The sequence below is a fragment of the Styela clava genome, chromosome 15 (genome assembly GCF_964204865.1).
Source record: "Styela clava chromosome 15, kaStyClav1.hap1.2, whole genome shotgun sequence".
Taxonomy (NCBI): domain Eukaryota; kingdom Metazoa; phylum Chordata; class Ascidiacea; order Stolidobranchia; family Styelidae; genus Styela; species Styela clava.
In genome coordinates, this window is record NC_135264.1 from 5,801,911 (window position 1) to 5,820,675 (window position 18,765).

At 35.2% G+C, this 18,765-nt stretch overlaps 3 protein-coding genes across 3 annotated transcripts; 2 read left to right on the plus strand and 1 right to left on the minus strand.

Moving 5' to 3' along the window:
- Positions 1 to 394: 394 nt before the first annotated feature.
- On the minus strand, positions 395 to 2,960 carry LOC120333732 (uncharacterized). Its single transcript, XM_078109576.1, has 4 exons — positions 1,740 to 2,960; positions 1,488 to 1,551; positions 1,082 to 1,247; positions 395 to 888 (listed from the first exon to the last, which is right to left on the minus strand). The coding sequence occupies exons 1-4, from the start codon at positions 1,875 to 1,877 to the stop codon at positions 786 to 788; spliced, it is 471 nt and encodes a 156-aa protein (XP_077965702.1). The 5' UTR covers positions 1,878 to 2,960; the 3' UTR covers positions 395 to 785.
- Positions 2,961 to 6,005: 3,045 nt separating this feature from the next.
- LOC144411815 (microfibril-associated glycoprotein 4-like) lies at positions 6,006 to 8,896 on the plus strand. Its single transcript, XM_078109419.1, has 5 exons — positions 6,006 to 6,279; positions 7,238 to 7,398; positions 7,522 to 7,618; positions 8,116 to 8,212; positions 8,289 to 8,896. The coding sequence occupies exons 1-5, from the start codon at positions 6,006 to 6,008 to the stop codon at positions 8,614 to 8,616; spliced, it is 957 nt and encodes a 318-aa protein (XP_077965545.1). The 3' UTR covers positions 8,617 to 8,896.
- Positions 8,897 to 15,026: 6,130 nt separating this feature from the next.
- On the plus strand, positions 15,027 to 18,359 carry LOC144432434 (fibrinogen C domain-containing protein 1-like). Its single transcript, XM_078120578.1, has 5 exons — positions 15,027 to 15,086; positions 15,537 to 15,688; positions 15,809 to 15,905; positions 16,193 to 16,289; positions 16,372 to 18,359. The coding sequence occupies exons 1-5, from the start codon at positions 15,038 to 15,040 to the stop codon at positions 16,694 to 16,696; spliced, it is 720 nt and encodes a 239-aa protein (XP_077976704.1). The 5' UTR covers positions 15,027 to 15,037; the 3' UTR covers positions 16,697 to 18,359.
- Positions 18,360 to 18,765: the final 406 nt, after the last annotated feature.

The following is an 18,765-nucleotide window of genomic DNA, read 5'->3' on the forward strand; positions in this document are numbered from 1 at the left end:
AGCAGAAGGTACACAGGCGTAATTGAACGACAAAATTCCAGTTAAATATAAACCACTAGTTACTATCACTCTAAGAAATTTTTACCGGTAATCGCCTGGCATTACATATGACAGGGATGCAGCTGCGAAACTTTAATGCAATTTTAGCGTAAAAATTACAGGAATTTCCGGTAAAATCGCCGTTAATCACCCGTGAATTTCGCAGGATGTTACTAGTAATCCTTACAAGTTTTTTCCGGTAATTATTACCGGCAATCCGTAGTAATATTTACCGACGCTATCCTGTAAATTTACGTTTAAAATCCGGTGAACTTACATTCAAAAACCAGGTGAAAATCACCGTTATCCTCCTGGCATTACATTTTACCGGACATAATCAGTAAATATTACAGGCTATTATAAGAAACCGAATTTATTTACAAATAAAATGAAATTGGAAACTATGCGAATGAAACGGAAAGAAATTGTACAACAGTGATAAACCATGAAGAAAGAAATGGTGAAAACAGTAATAAACCCTGAAGAAAAAAATTGTATAAAAAAAACAGTGATAAACCATAAAATAGAAACACTGAGGAATAGAATGAGTGAAAAAAAACCTAAATTTCATAAAAACAGCTAAAACCTGAAAATGAGAAAATTCCAAATTTTTATATGTCAAATGGATAAGTCACATTATCATCTGAAATATAATTTAAACAGTGAAAAAGTGTAATCTGTCCAAAGCAGTGCAAGTTTCTTTGTATAAAGTTTGTGGAAGTTTTCATTGTTGATGGTATATTGAATTATTGGAATTTTTCCAGTAGGGCCTGAACTTTTGGGTGTAGTCTATTTTCATCAGTCTTCTTTTTTGAGCGGGGGGCATTGTCACCAATTCCTGCGAAGTATCTGAAATGGAATGTGTAAACAGGTTCAACGACAAATATACAAAAATAAAAATAACTTTTGACTAAGTTCTAATATTTTTAGCATTAAATACTTGCCGCCAACCAATCTAATGCCCTTGCAAGCCTGAATGCTCGCAGAGTATATCTAATTAAGTGATAATATGATTGTTAAACTAGCATTCAGAATAGCTCACCGTTGTACAAACTCGTACGTTTTCTTTGCCTCCTTCGGGTATTGCATATTGAAAACGTAATAAGATCCAAAGGCGCATGTCACTGCATCGAAGAAATCTGCACATTCAATATATAAAGACTTTTCCAATATTACATGTAGCTTTCTAGCATTGATAAGAGAGGTGCCTGAAAATATATTCAAATTATATTCTATTACAATTTTTATCAACATATATGCGTAAAGACCGGATATAAAGAAATTGTCTTTTTCCACATTGTGGGCACAAATGGCGTTCTGGATATTAGCCGTGATCATTCACATTATGTCAAAAAGCATGGGATGTCTGTGTAGATACAGACCAATATCATGAAGTGTATAGGTTATAACGTTTTTCTGATAAAATTAAACAAAAAAAACATTCTTACCACGAATGATAACTGTTGGTGTTGGCTGCACAACCTCACATATTCTCTCGTCTGTTACATCTTCCTATAGATGGATAAAATAAAGGATTGAGTAATGTATATGATAAAATATATCATTAAAATTCCCAAATATCACACCCCATATCGTTAACTGCCAGATGGACCTGACCAAATATTTAACTTACAAATTTAAAATAAACCTCACTAGGAAGAATAAGTAGTTTTTTTACACAATTCCAAAATTGTACCCACATCAAATATCTGGTAAATGGATGATAATTCCTCTTTGAAATAACATGCCAAGAGATCCAGAAATCTCAAAGTTTTTGGAGCTTTAGACTGATGCTTCTCACACTCGACCTTTATGGATGAAGCCAAGATCAACACCATCAGTTTCGAGAATTTTCAAATCATTCAGCAAAGGCTTGAAAATATCTTCAACGCTCGAAGATTCAAGATATTTTTCTTTCACCAGCAATACCAGCTGAATAGAGTTTATTTTGGATCGACAATATGGATAGATGTTTCCCAGAGACAAATAACAAGCCAGAATTTTATGCTTTCTTTTGGCAGATCCTAAGGGATTAACAATTTCGAAAGCATCTTGATATAAGATTATTTGAAGTCGAGGTAACGAGTTATTACATTGAAAAAATGTATTATTCATAATAGTTTCTCCATCCTTTACATCTACTTGATGTCCATCATTGCAAGGGGGATTCAAAAACTGTTGTCTGATAGAAGAAAATTTGAACAAAGCTCTTATAGACTGTAAAATTGGGACATATTCATAGGTTGCCGGCTCCAAATATTCACGGTTAGTAGAACGCCCTATATTGAAAGATATTGGTTCAACAAATGGAAATTGTCGTTTGTAAAATTGTTCAGGAGAATATTTCGTTCGGAGAGTGCCATCACTGATTGGATTTGACATTAGTGCATTAGAAACAGAACTCTGCAGCTCCTCAATTACGGATTCAGGAACACCCCCACTGGTTGAGATATTTTTGATGACATCCAACACAATTTCACTTTGTTTGATTATGAGCAATGATTTTTGGTGTATTATTTTGTCAATTGTGATACCGGGAACCAAATGTCTATATTGTAGAGATGCATAAAAAAGCGCACTTTGTTTATAAAATATTTCTGAAGGATTTTCTGATATTGCCACTGGTTCCACGTCGGAAAAGTTTGTTTCAGCTTCAGTATCTATGGATGAAGATGTTGCTCCACATATTGGATAATGTATGGATTTATGACAACGATAAATATGACTACAGAGTGATCTATAATTGCTGTAATCTTTCAAGCAGTTTATATAAGGGCAAATAATCACTGATCCAAATTTAGTATGAGTCTTCAAATGCTTCAAAATTTCTTTCAAATTATCTCCTTTGAAACTACAGGAAGCAATGCAGCAATTTTATTAACTTCCATGGATTATCAAAATTTAAATACTTTTCATGTGATGTTACTGTGTGAACAAAAATAAAATTGTGATTTTATATTTAGTCTACTACAATATTGTAATACCATAGACAATAATCAATCAATCAATAGAGCAGCGGTCTCAATATCCAGATATCACTGGAAAATAACAATCGGCTGTTTTTGTCACTAGATTTTAAACAGAAACAGCAGCTTACATACCGGTACCATACTGTTAGCTATTTTTGCCCTTCGATTTATAGAAAGTGTCAGAGAGTAGACAATATACACAAACATTTAAATGCTGAATGTACCAGAACATACCGCTACGACTGTACAACTGTAGTCTATCAGGATACCGTACGATATTCTATTACTACATTATCGGCATTCGCTGCAGATTATATGAACTCTGGAACAAATCAAACTTTAAAAGGGATGTACCGGTACACTTAATGTGACTTGCAGCCTTATACCAATACAGTCTGATAAAGTCCAGAAGTCATTGTACCGGTAGTTATTCTTAAGTTTAAAAAATACTTCAATAACTACTGAACTTATGTAGGTACCGGCAATCACTGAATCAGTTAAGACTATCTGTTAGGTACCGGTACCGTACATCACCAAAATTTTATTAGTTACCGTACCGTTGACCTTAACGTGGCCGATATCGGTACAGTCAGACAGTTAGTCTAAATCTGTAAATGCAGAAATGGGTAAAAAGCAATGCTGCAAGTCCGCAGGTCCGAAAAATATAAACTAGGAAACCCTAGCTCTTGTCTGATCTCAAAAACATATAACGGTACCGTACCGGTATCCAAAACATGATGCAGTGATGGGGGGTCTTACTACTTACTGCAAGTGCAGTTTCAAGTATTCTGTGGCATCTGCAGCTGTTGCAAAACCATGGCGGTATTTCCATACCATGGCCGCTACGGCCAAACTCATGGCAACTGACTTTTTAGCTGCCACAAACCAATGTCGAGCTGCCGTCACCGCGGCAGCAAATTGAAAACCAATGGCAGGTAAAATTTTGCTGCCGTAACCGCGGCAGGTGGGCCGTAAAGACAGGGCTGTCTATTATGGTGACAAATATTGTGTAAGTTGGAACGTTTTTCCTATGGATACAGTTTTGATTGATTTGGGGTTAGGGTTAGGGTTTAAGTAGATATAATTAAGTATATAAGTATAAGTATAAGTTTATTTCGACTCCATAATCAGCATAACAATACATTTGACAGATAAAAACAAATAAATAAGAACTGATTATGAAATCAGGGGAGCAAACAAAACCTTAGATAAGGTTTATAACGTACAAAATATAAGATGGAAGGATTTGCCAAGAGGAAGTGGTACGTGTTTACTCACCTAAAATTATTAAGTTATTTCACACACGCTCACATGCACCCACCAGCCACACACACACACACACACAACCACTGGGAATTTATTTAAGTAAGAATAAGACGCGATAAATTTAGGGTATACTATACAGTAAACAAAAAAAATAAATAAACAAATACTAGAAAAGAAAAAAAAAATTTTCTGCCACACCATATTGATATTTTTGTAATGATTGCCATTGCCAAATTGATCGATCTTCTAATCGTTAATTAAGATATACACATGATCAATTAAAATCTGGTACATTAATTTGTGAATATACCGTTAATACTGATTACTGAATACTGAATAGCGCTATAAAACCATGGCAAGAGCTGCCGCGGTTCGTTCGTGGCAGGAGCTGCCATGAAGTGGTAAAAACTGCGCCTCACTTACTGAATACAGCGCGAAACACCGCAAAGAGCGCAAAAGAGCGCGAAACAGCGCAAAATAGCGCGAAACAGCGCAAAACGGAGGAAAACAGCGCGAAACAGAAGGAAACCAGCGCAAAACAGAGGGAAACAGCGCAAAACAGGAGACGCAGTCATTACCACCTCCTGCCACGAAAGAACCACGGCGCCTCTCGCCATGGTTTTATGGCGCTATTTCCGGTATATTTACAAGGTTATGTACCGGATTATTGGTCATCATGCGAAATTTCATCTATCTTTTTGGTGCTCCAGAAGTATGTGCACCAATATGTCGCACAACCTGATTCCGCTACACACACACACTTCTGGAGGTCCCTTTTTACCTAACCCTAACCCTAAAGCCAACCATATCCACATGGAAAATGTTCTAAATTATAGTACCCAAAATGTGTCACCAGCAGGCCATTACAGCATTACTGGCTACATACGTTGGTTTGTGTTTTTAATTTGCTGCCGTGGTAATCCAACTCAAAACAAGGGGGTCTTACTACTTACTGAATACAGCGCGAAACACCGCAAAGAGCGCAAAACAGCGCAAAAGAGCGCGAAACAGCGCAAAATAGCGCGAAACAGCGCAAAACGGAGGAAAACAGCGCGAGCCCTCTGTTTTGCGCTGTTTCGCGCTCTTTTGCGCTGTTTCGCGCTCTTTGCGGTGTTTCGCGCTGTATTCAGTAAGTAGTAAGACCGGTGATGGGTACGGTACCGTACCAGGGTACGGTACGATAGATCAGTATCGTATTCTACGGTACAGAAGTATCGAATCCTATTTAGACAGTAATAGTTGGCACTAAAACAAACACAACACATACATTATGACATTTGCAAACCCAAATCTGCATATCGCCCAACTATCCTGCTTCCGGTACGGTAACAATAACAACTGACGATAACCAACAAACGGACAAAGAGCATCGCTCAAAGTCCAATTTTACAAGTCAAAAGACAAAGAATCGGATGGCGTGATAATTCACGTGATTGAATACCGCCTCTTATTGGCTGCTGTCTTTTAGCAGTGTGCGCACGCAGTGTTATATACTGCCCCGCCCCCAATGCCTGTAATATTTACCGTTTTTTTTTCGTAAAATCCGTTACCGACTCATTTTTGTAATTTTTTACCCACAAAATGAGGGGAAAATTTACCGAACATTTCTTAGAGATTTTAACTATAGTTAAAATGTATCTTCGAGTATCGTTGAGTATATTTTACAAAACGTTTTATTCAATTGAATAAAAATATACTTATATTATATATTACAGATAAATTAACAGTAAAATGAGCTCATACGACATATTCATCGTTCTTGTACTTTTATTGTACAGTAGTAGTTCAGTCTTAAGTCAAGAAGACACCGGACTCTGTACAACGATTTACGAATACTGCAAACTACATCAAACAAGCGGTGGCCAAAGTGAATCATGTGCCAATCAGAACACAAAACCTGGTCGGGTTGGAAAAACTGGTCCACGTGGTATGCCGGGACAAAAAGGAGAGCCAGGAGTCGTTGATTACAATCGTGCCAATACCAAAATATCAGTGGACATTTCAGGTACTATATTAATCATTAAATTCATACATTTGTCCTGGTGTTTTTGATATTCATGGATGCAGACGATTATCCATTAGTTCATATAATCAAAATTAAATATTTAATAATAATATTACCTGCAATTACATGCTAGAATAGCAAAGATGTAATTGAGAATTAAACAAGTAATAAGTAATACAGAATATGCAGTTTGGCACAGTCATGTATAATAAGTAAATACATCTAGCCCAATCAACTACCCATTTTTAAGCATCCGATTTTCGGCACCCATAATCAACACACAACTTATACACATGTAATATTGGTAAATTAGTAATAACGATTAGTTTCTTTTCAACATTGCAGAAAGGAAATGCGTCTGAATGAAAAATACAATAAGTTGGAAGAAGAATTATTCAGAGGTAAAAATAATATTTAAATCGTACGACATAAAGCGATCCCGTAGTTGGCCCAGTTAGGTTTCGCCTAATAATAGCTTTTGCCCTTACGCCCCTGAATACTCTATGTTGGTATCTTCTCAATACATTCATCAAATTGGATTTAATTCCTGACATAGAGCCTTGTTTTAATCTAGCGAATATGTAGACGACACAAATTTATTTTCGATATATAATCGACAAGACAGCAACGTTTGGACAAATCTAAATCAACTAGAAAAAGTAATGTGAAAATATGCTGAACGCTGATTGTTTAGCCAATACAAGATTCAAGCTTGCACCGGCTCTCTGACACCGATAAAATAAATGTATGCTCTGGCAAATTTTGTTTTAAGCAATTTTGTATGGAAAAATAAAATACCGATAAATTTGAATATTAGACACGAATTGATTGTGTATTCGACCCCCCTTTTGTCCATAGTTACCATAGAGTAAAATTATGCCTGAAAAAGGTGTCATGGGAAAGTTGTTTAGGAAAAAACACCATGACATTAAAAATATGCGCGGAACAATTGAATAATTATATTTAGATCGTTATTATCCGGATAGTTGTCGAGGATTACACAAACTCAATTCTCTTTCTTGGAATGAAACCGGAGGAGTTTTTGAAATATATCCCACTCCGGTTTCTGAAAAGATTGAAGTTTACTGTGATCTCATGACAGATGAAGGAGGATGGATTGTGAGTTGAATCGATTCACTTAATCAAAATAGAATTTAGAAATAAAAAATTATCTAAAATCTCTATTTATAATGAAAACAAAACAAATCAAACTTGACTTAAAAGTTGGATGTTTTCACAAAGGTATTTCAACGTCGAATGGATGGCTCTGAAGATTTTTATAGGGGATGGGATGATTATGTAAATGGGTTTGGAAATACGATTGGAGAATTTTGGCTTGGTGAGTTTTGCCTATTCACATAAATACCATCGATGGCCTTCAATAAATATACGAATAGATGTGCGATGTGCATTTTTTTCGTTTAAGGACATGGATAATGTGCGTCCGGATACGTGAAAAATCAGCAGAAGATTTTTTTTTGTTTCTGATCATTTTGTTCTAATTTGCTTCGCTCGGTAATGTAGGCCTACTTAATTATTGAAAAACATTTCATTTTTCCCATTGATGAATAAGACAAATATGTTATATCCTAACTTATTCCTCTTAAACGCATCAACGCATTCATCAGGATTGTTCACGGAAAGGTTATTTCCGTGGGAATCTTACTAATCTGGGATCTTAAGAATTTATCTCGGGTTGTGTCGATGTAAAATTTATAGTTTTCGAGTTTTTAACTTGTTACGAAGAATGATCTATCATAGGGTTCTCAATCCGCATTTCCCGATTTTAACGTGTAATTTTAATTCATTTTGAGAAAAACTACAAAATTTTATTAGGTTTAGAAAATATCCACCAGATGTTGAAAGGCAAGACGTTTGAACTCAGAGTAGACATGGAAGACTGGGAAGGAAACAAAGCCTATGCAAAATATGGGTATAACTTCGAACATTCATGTTAATTTAAAATCACGTTTATAATTGATTGTTTTTGTATGCTCTAATATTTTCAGAACATTTTCAATCGGCGATTCTTCAACGAATTATCGCTTAACGGTCGGTCAATACAGTGGGAATGCTGGAAATTCTTTAGGAGACGCCCAACATCAACGACGACCCTTCACAACTAAAGACGCAGATCATGATACATATCGTGACAAAAACTGTGCTGTCACTTTCAAGGGAGCGTTCTGGTACGGAGCTTGTCATAAAACAAATCTGAATGGGCTGTATATCAAAGGTGGAAAGGCACAATACGCAATCTCTGTTGTCTGGTATGACTGGAAAGGTCATGAATATTCTTTGAAGTTTGTTGAAATGAAAATGAGACAGAAGCAATAGACGAATTTTATATGGTTTACATATAATATCCATTAGCCAGCATTTGTAAAATATATACTTTACAACAATATTAATAATAACTTATACAAATCGAGAGTTTTTTTATGATGGATATATTAAATAGATTCATAAAGATTTCTTGATATACTCTAGCTTTTTTATATTAACAATAGCTAGTTTATCGCATATCGTTTTGTCGCTCTTCCAATGCAAATGATCTTGCAATGTTTGCAGAAGTTCAAGCTAAGTAATGGACTATGACGTGATCAATCAATATTAATATTGACAAATTGCAATAAATTTATATATATATATATATATATATATGATCTGCAAACGTTGAAGGGAAGTTTTGGAAAATTATTTGCGCCTGGCCGATAATCTTTTTTTGTATATTGCATAATGGGCATGCCATTTCGTTTGTTCCACAAAAAGCCACGTTTCTCAAATTGCTTTGAAATATGACATAAAAAGGATATCAACTGGGCCATCGTATCAGAGTGTGACGCTTTCAATTCATCAAAAATAGGTGTGAGCAGTTTTGAGAGGAAAATTCATTATTTTTTTCATATATTGACTTAAATCTTACGTTAAAGGACTATTTGGCATCCCTGATAATTAAAGGTAACATTACGGAACGGGTACCCAAACCAATAATACGGTCACAGTATATTGAATACATTGATCTAAGCGTGCAATCTTACTACAAATCTATTACGGCAGGGGTCGGCAACCTTTTGTCGCTCGTGGGCCAAAATTAAGGTTGCAAGTCATTGGCGGGCCGCACATATTTTTAGAAAGTTGAAAAATCGAACGGATGATACTCTTTTATCATAAAAATTAAGCAGTGATACATCTCTCGAATAGAATATAGATTTATTTCCTCATTGCATCTCATAAAATTCCATTTGAATATTTTCGGCGCCATTGAACCCTTTGCACTTAGCATCAACTTTTCTGCGTTTTGTTGCCATTTGCTTAATTATAATTAAATTATATGCTCAATAAACGAGTAATTGTGAATTATATAATCGTTAGGTTATAATACAAAAAATATATTTGTCAAAACGAATGTTTTGTTACCATAATTTAGTGAAGCGTCGCGGGCCGAATCCGGCCCGCGGGCCGTAGGTTGCCGACCCCTGTATTACGGCATAATACTTGTTTCGTTTCTCTTATTATACCGTGATACTCAAGTAACATACTATCATTTTTTGACCACGTTGAGATGAATTGAATTGAAAAATAGGTTACCTAACAAAAATTATACCCGCTATTAATGCGTTACCTTTTAGTTTAATTGCGATAATTGACAAACGAAGCGTTGGCAAGTGGATATGAAATTGACGAAGGCTTGGGGAATGCGCCGAAACATTCAGTGATTTCTTCAATTTGTCTCCCGCACTTTACACAGCGCCGGGGGATTTCTCAATGCTTCCTATGCTTCCGAAATGCACTCAGGCTTGAATCCTACGAATACTCCGACACTTTTTCAGGCAAATTATACAAAATCTCATATAACTATAGCCACTGAAACAACGCCATCCAATCGTTCTCATGACTATGTTTTACGTTTTAATTTTATTTATTATCAAACCAGATATATGTAATCATTTCCTAATTCCAGACGTAAGTCCACTTTCGCAGTTTTGCAAAAAGAAAAAATGAGCACTGGATAAATCATCAATAATAATTGTAAACAAGACGTCCAATGCTAACGAGTACAGCAAAATCTGAAGTTTCGAGGAAATGGGTAGGTAATTGGAAGTTAATTGCATCCTGTTGAAATTAGGTTTGGCTTTATTGGAAAGTTTAATTTGAGTTTTTAGAAGTCAGCTTGTTATATTTTAAATGAAATTCGCTAGGTAGGCAAATGTATCTAAATTTCATAAACCCCTTCATTGATAACCAAATATTAAAGCAATTGCTAAGTGCTTGTCAATCATCTTTTTTGATTGAGAATTGGAACCAAATCACGCCCAGCCGTGCAGTTTCACGAATGCACAATCTTGCCAAGTCTGTATAGAACCCTCAGAAAATTTGGTGTTTTACAAAACTACAAAATCTTCATTAAACAAAGATGCGATCTGCGGTCAACCCAGTTATTCGTATCTGGCCCTCCTGTATGGGAGGTTGTACAACCCTGAAATAGAGCATAGCTTCATGAGTATAAGCATTTTCCTTATAGAAAGAAGATATTTTTGAGCAAAGGGCATCTTAGCATGACGCAACAATTTTACGAATGTCGTCGTCTTGCCGATAGACTAGGATTCTTAGAATGGACTCAGCCTTTGTAGCGAAGTCTTTCGCAAGGCATTGCACGCTAAACGAATGGCTCACACTTCCACGTGTCCCATGCAGAGTTGGATCAATTGTAATTTGTAATCGATGTAATTAATTACAGTTTTTCGTGTAATTGTAATGTAATTGAGGCATTTTCATTCTGTGTAACTGTAATTTGCTAAAATTTTGGCTCAATTACACTTTCAATTAGACCAGGGGTCACCAAACTACGCCGTCCTTTCATCTGGCCCGCAATGACACGAAAAGGGCGAAATATTTTTCCAAGGATTGTTTTGCGAGAATCGCCTTCCTTTTTTATTTCGTAGCATTAGTCAATCAGCAAGATCCGAAAAAGTGACGTAACAATATGCCTTTTCGCATCCGTTAAGACACTCAGACAGTTTTTCAGTCGTGGTCGTAAACAATACCTCATTTTGTGATTTCGAATGCTATTCGATAGTTTGCATTTTGACGAAAACCCATTAATGCATTGGAAGAAAAAATCAGAAGAATTTCCCAGGCTTGCTTCTTTAGCCAAGAATTATTTGGGACTAACATCAACATCAGTCCCTTCAGAAAGAATAAATTTATTGGGGTCAGAAACTTTTCGCGGCCTAATTTTCATCCAGTGCAATCCAACAGTTTTTAAGCAAGTGAAACTGTAAATACGAATCAAAATATACTAGTCAGGTTAGTGGCCACAATGATCGTTTTGACCAAAACTTTTGGTATTTTGTGTTGTTGTTCTTGTTCTTTGACATAGTTATTGAAAAGTCGCTTTTCTCTTCGATTACTGGACCAAATGCTTTGTGAAATTTTCAGTGGTTGAAGATGGAATTTTTTTCTAGAAGGATATTACTTTTTTCATTTCTAAATTTCGTATAAAATCGGATATTTCGTCCAAGATTTTGCTGTATTATTTTATTCATGGGAACACTGGCTGTCTGATTTGATTCTTGCTACGCGAAACTCGGAATTTTTTTGAGGGTATCGGCAGCGTCAAGGGTAAAAACTGCTTCACTCTGTGTAACGTGTCCATATATTTGAGCATTGCTTTGTTGTAATTGTAAATGTATTTGTAAATGTAATTTGATATTTTTTGCACGGAGTAATTTTGATGTGATTGAAAAATTTAAGGGAGTAATTGTAATGGTATTTGTAATTCAACTGAATTATTGTAATTGATCCAACTCTGGTCCCATGTTGATGGTGCTGCATAAGTCAATATAGATGAAGCTACCTCATTTTCATCACAGCCTTTTCAAACAATTTTTTTAACAAATCTCTGAAGTCTGAACAAACAACCTATACCACTGAAGAATGGTTAATTAAAAAAGAATATCTTTTTCAGACGGGGAAACATTGATTTTAAAAAACAACGTAGTTTTCAAAAGTAGTCATATTCTATTTAGATAGGACTGGAAATAAGTAATCAGTAAATCGTTCTAAGATGATCACGGGCCATTCCAGGTAATATTCCCTATTCTAATTTACACTTACCCAATAATTATTAATTTGCACAAATTTTTTCTGGTGGTCTCTAATTCAAAATAATAAAATGCATGGACGTCACCAAGAAATCCTAACAAATACAAAATCAAAAATATGATTGTTGGTGATAATTGTACGATAATGATAAGTTCAGAATTAGTTGGCAGTTGAAATATATTGGTCATATACCTATAATTAAATGACACTAATTAGTATATTCGGGAGGTAGTGCCGAAGGTTTCAAATTACCATATTTCCCGTCCACTGAACTCGAAATTATGGCATTTAGGGTTATACTTGATTTTCGTATCCATATGATTATAGTACTTCCTGTTACGAAGTACTTTTCCAGTTACATCTTGCTAGTTACTAGACTGTTTCGATGTGTTACTTCGGCAAATTTACATGAAAATGCTGTAAATAATAACGTAACAAGCCCAGTTTTCATATTATCACCCGTGAATTCAGGCAATGCCGTTTTCTGCTGCGCCTTTAACACCAACAGTTGTAACTGACTCATTCAGTCCTGTTACGGTCAAATTGTTTTCTTTAAAATTCTAAGTTATGTAGAAAAGTTAGTTATTGTAAGAAATTGAAACGTTCGCTTTGTAGCCTTGTAGGTCACAAGTTTCTGCCACTTCCTATCTCAAAAACATTCGAATTGTATTTGGCAGTATGAACGAGGAAGCTGTATTATGGAAACACGTCCACTCAACTCATTGGCCACGATGTGCTATCCGCAATGAGATATTTACTGTCTCCAAACGGCATTCGACGTCACTTTCAGAAGACCATTATATATATTGAATCTAGCATTACGTTCTATTCAGTAGGATGTTTTTAAAAACAAAAACTGGCATACTGTGAAGCAGTTTAATGACCGAAATGCAAAGATTAGAATAACGTCATGGTGTGTTTACCGCCCGGGGGATAAGCTAAAGCGAACGAAAGGCATTCGAAACTTGAAGTACCAACTTTCATAAACAGCTGAGAACGTGTAGTAGAATTAGTAATCAGACATCCATCCTGGGTAAAACAGGATAACAATATCCAGCGCATTGTATGCTTTAATATTCATTATAAATACAGTTCAAGTTGTATTTGTCAATTAACAAGGAATAGTAATCCAGAATTCAAGTCACAATCATGATATATGAATTTTAGATAGCAATAAGTGTAGCAGGAAGTACACAGGCGTATTTTTAGGGAAATATTCAATCAAATATAGATTACTGATTTGAATACCTCTGTATATTGCTAACTATATTTCTACAAAACGTGTTGTTCAATTGGATGAATATATATTTCCATTATCAGATATATTAAAATGAGCTCATACGACATATACATCGTTCTCGTACTTTCATTGTACGGCATTAGTTCAGTCGTTAGTCAAGAAGACACAGGGCTCTGCACAACGATTTACGAATACTGCAAAATACACCAAACAAGCGGTGGCCAAAGTGAATCATGTGCCAATCAGAAAACAAAACCTGGTCGGGTTGGAAAAACTGGTCCACGTGGTATGCCGGGACAAAAAGGAGAACCTGGAATCGTTGATTACAATCGTGTCAATACCGAAATATCAGAGGACATTACAGGTACTATATATATGTAATATTAAATTCATACATTTGTCCCGGTCTTTTCTAATTTTCATGGATTCAGACGAGCAATTCGTAATATGTAATATATACAGTATAGTCAGTTTGGCACACAATCATATTCCGTTCCGACCGTCGTCGGGTGCGGACGTGTCAGCTTGAAAAGACTAGTGAATGCCACGCGTTGTATATTTCGGTATCTGTAATCTGTATCGCGCAATATCAACATGAGCAAAGCCCATCTACTAAAATTAAAGAAGTTTATGGATAAAAGATTGGATTTAAAGTTAAATGGTGGACGATCTTTTTATGAATCTAGTCGTGTATGATGAAACAGAGCATAGAAAAGATGGGATCACTGCACCTGTTGGAATGGTTGAATGGTGGTCGTTCGTGGAAATTCGATATTAATGTTGGAAGCATTGGAACGGATACAATGATTTTAAAGTGAACTAACCGAAAACGACAAAAGAACCCAATACCCCAATTCATGATTTGTGCATAGACTGCTATGGAACATTCAATCCATTTAGCAAGCTTGTTTTTTAGTAAAATTGTCACTGTGTTATTTTTGCAATATAATTGAAGTAGGCCCACAACATCATCATTTTTTTGTCAGCGAGTGTTCTTTAATCCATATATCTGTATAGGAAAAGCACATACACGTCTCACATTTTAATTTGAATTTATAAGATATTGCCCGATGTCACATCGTGTTTTTGTTTTATTGTGTTTTGCCTGTTTTTGGGGGACGGGCACGTACTTGTGCGTATTTAACTTTTTTATTAAGTTATGCCCGTCCTCCAGGTCCTCTGTATTTTGTTTGTCCCTTTGTTGTTGTTTTGTGTTTTGTTTGTATCAGAGTGACCGAATAAAATTGATTGATTGATTGATTGATTGAAGTAAATAAATCTCGCCCAATCAACTACCCATTTTCAAGCATCAAATTTTCGGCACGTGTGATTAATTTACAACTTATCCGCATGTAATATTGGTAAATTAGTTTTAGCAATTACTTTCTTTTCAACATTGCAGAAGCGGAAATGCGTCTAAATCAAAAATACAATAAGTTGGAAGAAGCATTGCACAGAGGTAAAAATGGGTATTTGAAGTCATGAAGCGATCCCATAATTGGCTCAACTTGGTTTCGCCGAATAAAAACTGTCGCGATTACGTCCTCGACTACTGGGATTCAATTCGTGACATGTTACCGTATGTCGGCGACACAAATATATTCTCGGTATAAAATCGACAGAGCTAAATCAACTAATAAAACTAATGTGAAATTTTGCTGAACGCTCAATGTCTGACCAATAAAAGATTTAAACTTGCCTCCGTTCTCTGACACCGATAAAATGTATGCTCTGGCAAATTTTGTTTTAGGCAATTCTGTATGAAAAAATACCAATAAATTTGAATACTATACGCGAATGGATTGTACATTATAATATCATTTTTCAATTAATGTAATACGTTGTTCCTGAAAAAACAACGACATTACATTAAAAATATATATATGCAAAATTTCATAATTTTATTCAGATCGTTATTATCCGGATAGTTGTCGAGGATTACACAAACTCAATTCACTTTTGTGGAATGAAACCGGAGGAGTTTTTGAAATCTATCCTACCCCTGTTTCTGAAAAGACTGAAGTTTACTGTGATCTCATGACAGATGAAGGTGGATGGATCGTAAGTTGAATCGATTCACTTAATCAAATTAGAATTTGTTGAAAAATTATCTAAAATCTCCATGTATAATAAAAACAAACCAATTCAAACTTGACTTGAAAGTGTAATGTTCTCACAAAGGTATTTCAACGTCGAATGGATGGCTCTGAAGACTTTTATCGTGGATGGAATGATTATGTGAATGGGTTTGGAAATACGATTGGAGAATTTTGGCTTGGTGAGTTTTTTTTATCCACTTAAATGGTATCAACCTTTTATGCTGCAACAAGTTACTTATAAATGCTGTCAATAAAAAAATAAACAAAAAAATGAAATAAAAAAATGGAAAAATGCTGGAGATATATTTCATCCCGTCCATTTTAAATATCCATATTCATGTTGCCCATATCCCAATATTAACCTCAACAGAGAGATTAACAGACAGTTATGTGAAATGCACTATATAGCTATGCGGACAACAAATTTGACAAAAAAAAAAAACGTATTCACGTTACTGATTTTTAGGTTTAGAAAATATCTATCATATATTGAAAGACAAGACGTATGAACTCAGAGTAGACATGGAAGACTGGGAAGGAAACAAAGCCTATGCAAAATATGGGTATGACATCGAACCTTCAATTTAATGTAAAATCTTTAATCAATTTTTAATTGCATCTTTTTATATACTCTATTATTTCTAGAACATTCTCGATTGGCGATTCTTCAACAAATTACCGTGTAACGGTTGGTCAATACAGTGGAAATGCTGGCGATTCACTTGGACATTCTCAACATCTAGGGCGACCCTTCACAACTAAAGACGCGGATCATGATACATCATCTGACAACTGTGCTGTTACTTTTAAGGGGGCATTCTGGTACGGAGCTTGTCATGCAACAAATTTGAATGGACTGTATATCAAAGGAGGGAAAGCGAAATATGGAATATCTGTGGTCTGGTATAGTTGGAAAGGCCTGGAATATTCTCTGAAGTTTGTTGAAATGAAAATGAGACAAAAACTGTGAACTACAAACTTACTACATTCATGAAGTAAATTTACACATATATAGTAGACATGATTTAATTTAGTATATTCAACGAAAGCACGCAAAAAAGAAAAAAAAAATGAAAACTTAGAAATCAGAGAAGGGGCATAAGGAAATTTAAAAAGTGTTAACACTAGCAAATCTCATGAACCACACAAAGTTATATAAACAACAATTCTTTACTTTTGATGACATCATTACACAAAATTTCATATAGAAAACCGAATCCCATAGAGTCCACAGACACTTTAAAGATAAATAAAAAGAGAAAGCCTTGTGAAGACAACAACGGTCTTTTTTACCAATGAAAATTTCTCAGCAATTGTTCCAACAACAGCATGAATAATAACAAAACGACCCTAAGGTCCACATCGTACCCAAAATCGCATCGTAAACAACATAGTTCGATGATTGAGCATATATATGGTCTTTGATTGAGAGAGGTTAACAGTGACAAAGAGCGACTTTGAGCGACATAAGTGAAGCATTGATAATGACGTCATCAGTGTCATCTTACACCCGCTTTCTTGGAGAAATAGCAACAATATCTACACATGTAAATACAACAGTAATTCACATTATAGAAATGTTAATTGGGATTGTTCACTCCAAGTATACAACAATTTGTCATCAATCAGCATAGGATATGTCACTCAAATGGCTGTATAAGTATATTCGGACGCATATCACGTTTGTATGTACACCAAATAAATGAATGTATATTGAATTGACTATACGTAGACATTGGTTGTATATGCATATGATTTGACTTAGATATTCGCATCGAATAAACACATTCATTTGTATATAGAGTTGACTATACATACGTATGGCATCGGCTTATTATGTCCATGACTTAAATAGCTGTAGGCCTATGAGTATATTGAGTTGACTATATATAGATATATACATATAACTAACATTGTCTGTGTATGTACATTACATGAATGAACGTATACAGTATGTATATTCAATTGGCTGCATATGCATAGGAGATAAGCTATGTATGTACATTATCCAAATGGCTGTATTTGTGTATTAGGTTTTCTGTTTATGCATATAACATTGACTGCATATGCACACTTAGTTGGCTCTGTATGTATATGAGTTAGCGGTATATGCATATTTTGGCTGTATATGTATAGCACGTTTCCAACCTCACTCGCTTGAATGGACGTCAGCCCATTTGTCAGAATTGTGTAATTTTTATTAGCTGAACTCTATACATATATCTGTAACGCAACATTTTATTACACAAGCATGTGACGGATTTTCATTGCCAAAAAGTTTAGTTAGAGTTATTACCAAAGGCTAGTTCATCGCATCGCATCGTTTTTTCTCTCCTTCGAAACGATTGATCTTGCAATGTTTGCAGCAGTTGAAGCGTGGTAATGGAATATCACGTGATCTCGGGCATCGTGCGTCTTGAAGGAGAAATCTGATATTTAACGACTGCAATAAATTTGTATATAAATGTTCTATAAACGATGAAGCGAAGTTTTTGAAAATTATTTGCGTCTGGCCGATAATCTTTCTCTGTATATTGCATAATAGTCATGTCACATTTCTTTGGTGTCACAACAAGCTACGTATTTTAAATTACTCTGAAATATGATATAAAAAATAAAGGATATCAACTGGGCCATGTCGTATCAGAATGTGACGCTTGCAATTTTTAACCTAAATAGGCGTGAGCAGTTTTGAGAGAAAAATTACAGTACTTCCCTATATGTTGACAAGCATTAAGAAATCATATAGCACGGATAATTTTTTTTTTTTAGATGCAAAGAAATTTCAAAAGAACGTAACACACGCATTTAATTCGATGGTATTAATCATGATAACAAGTAACCTATTTTAAAAGATTCAAATCCCGTTTACTAAGACAATTCAGGAAAATGTAAAATGCCATAAAGGTCCTAGATCCTCGGCTCTAGCTCCTTAAAAGCAACACGGCTTTCGCCACCAACCCAAATAATGCATGTCGCGGGAACATTTATATATATATATATGACTTACCATATTCCTTGTCGACGGTGTTGGTAATC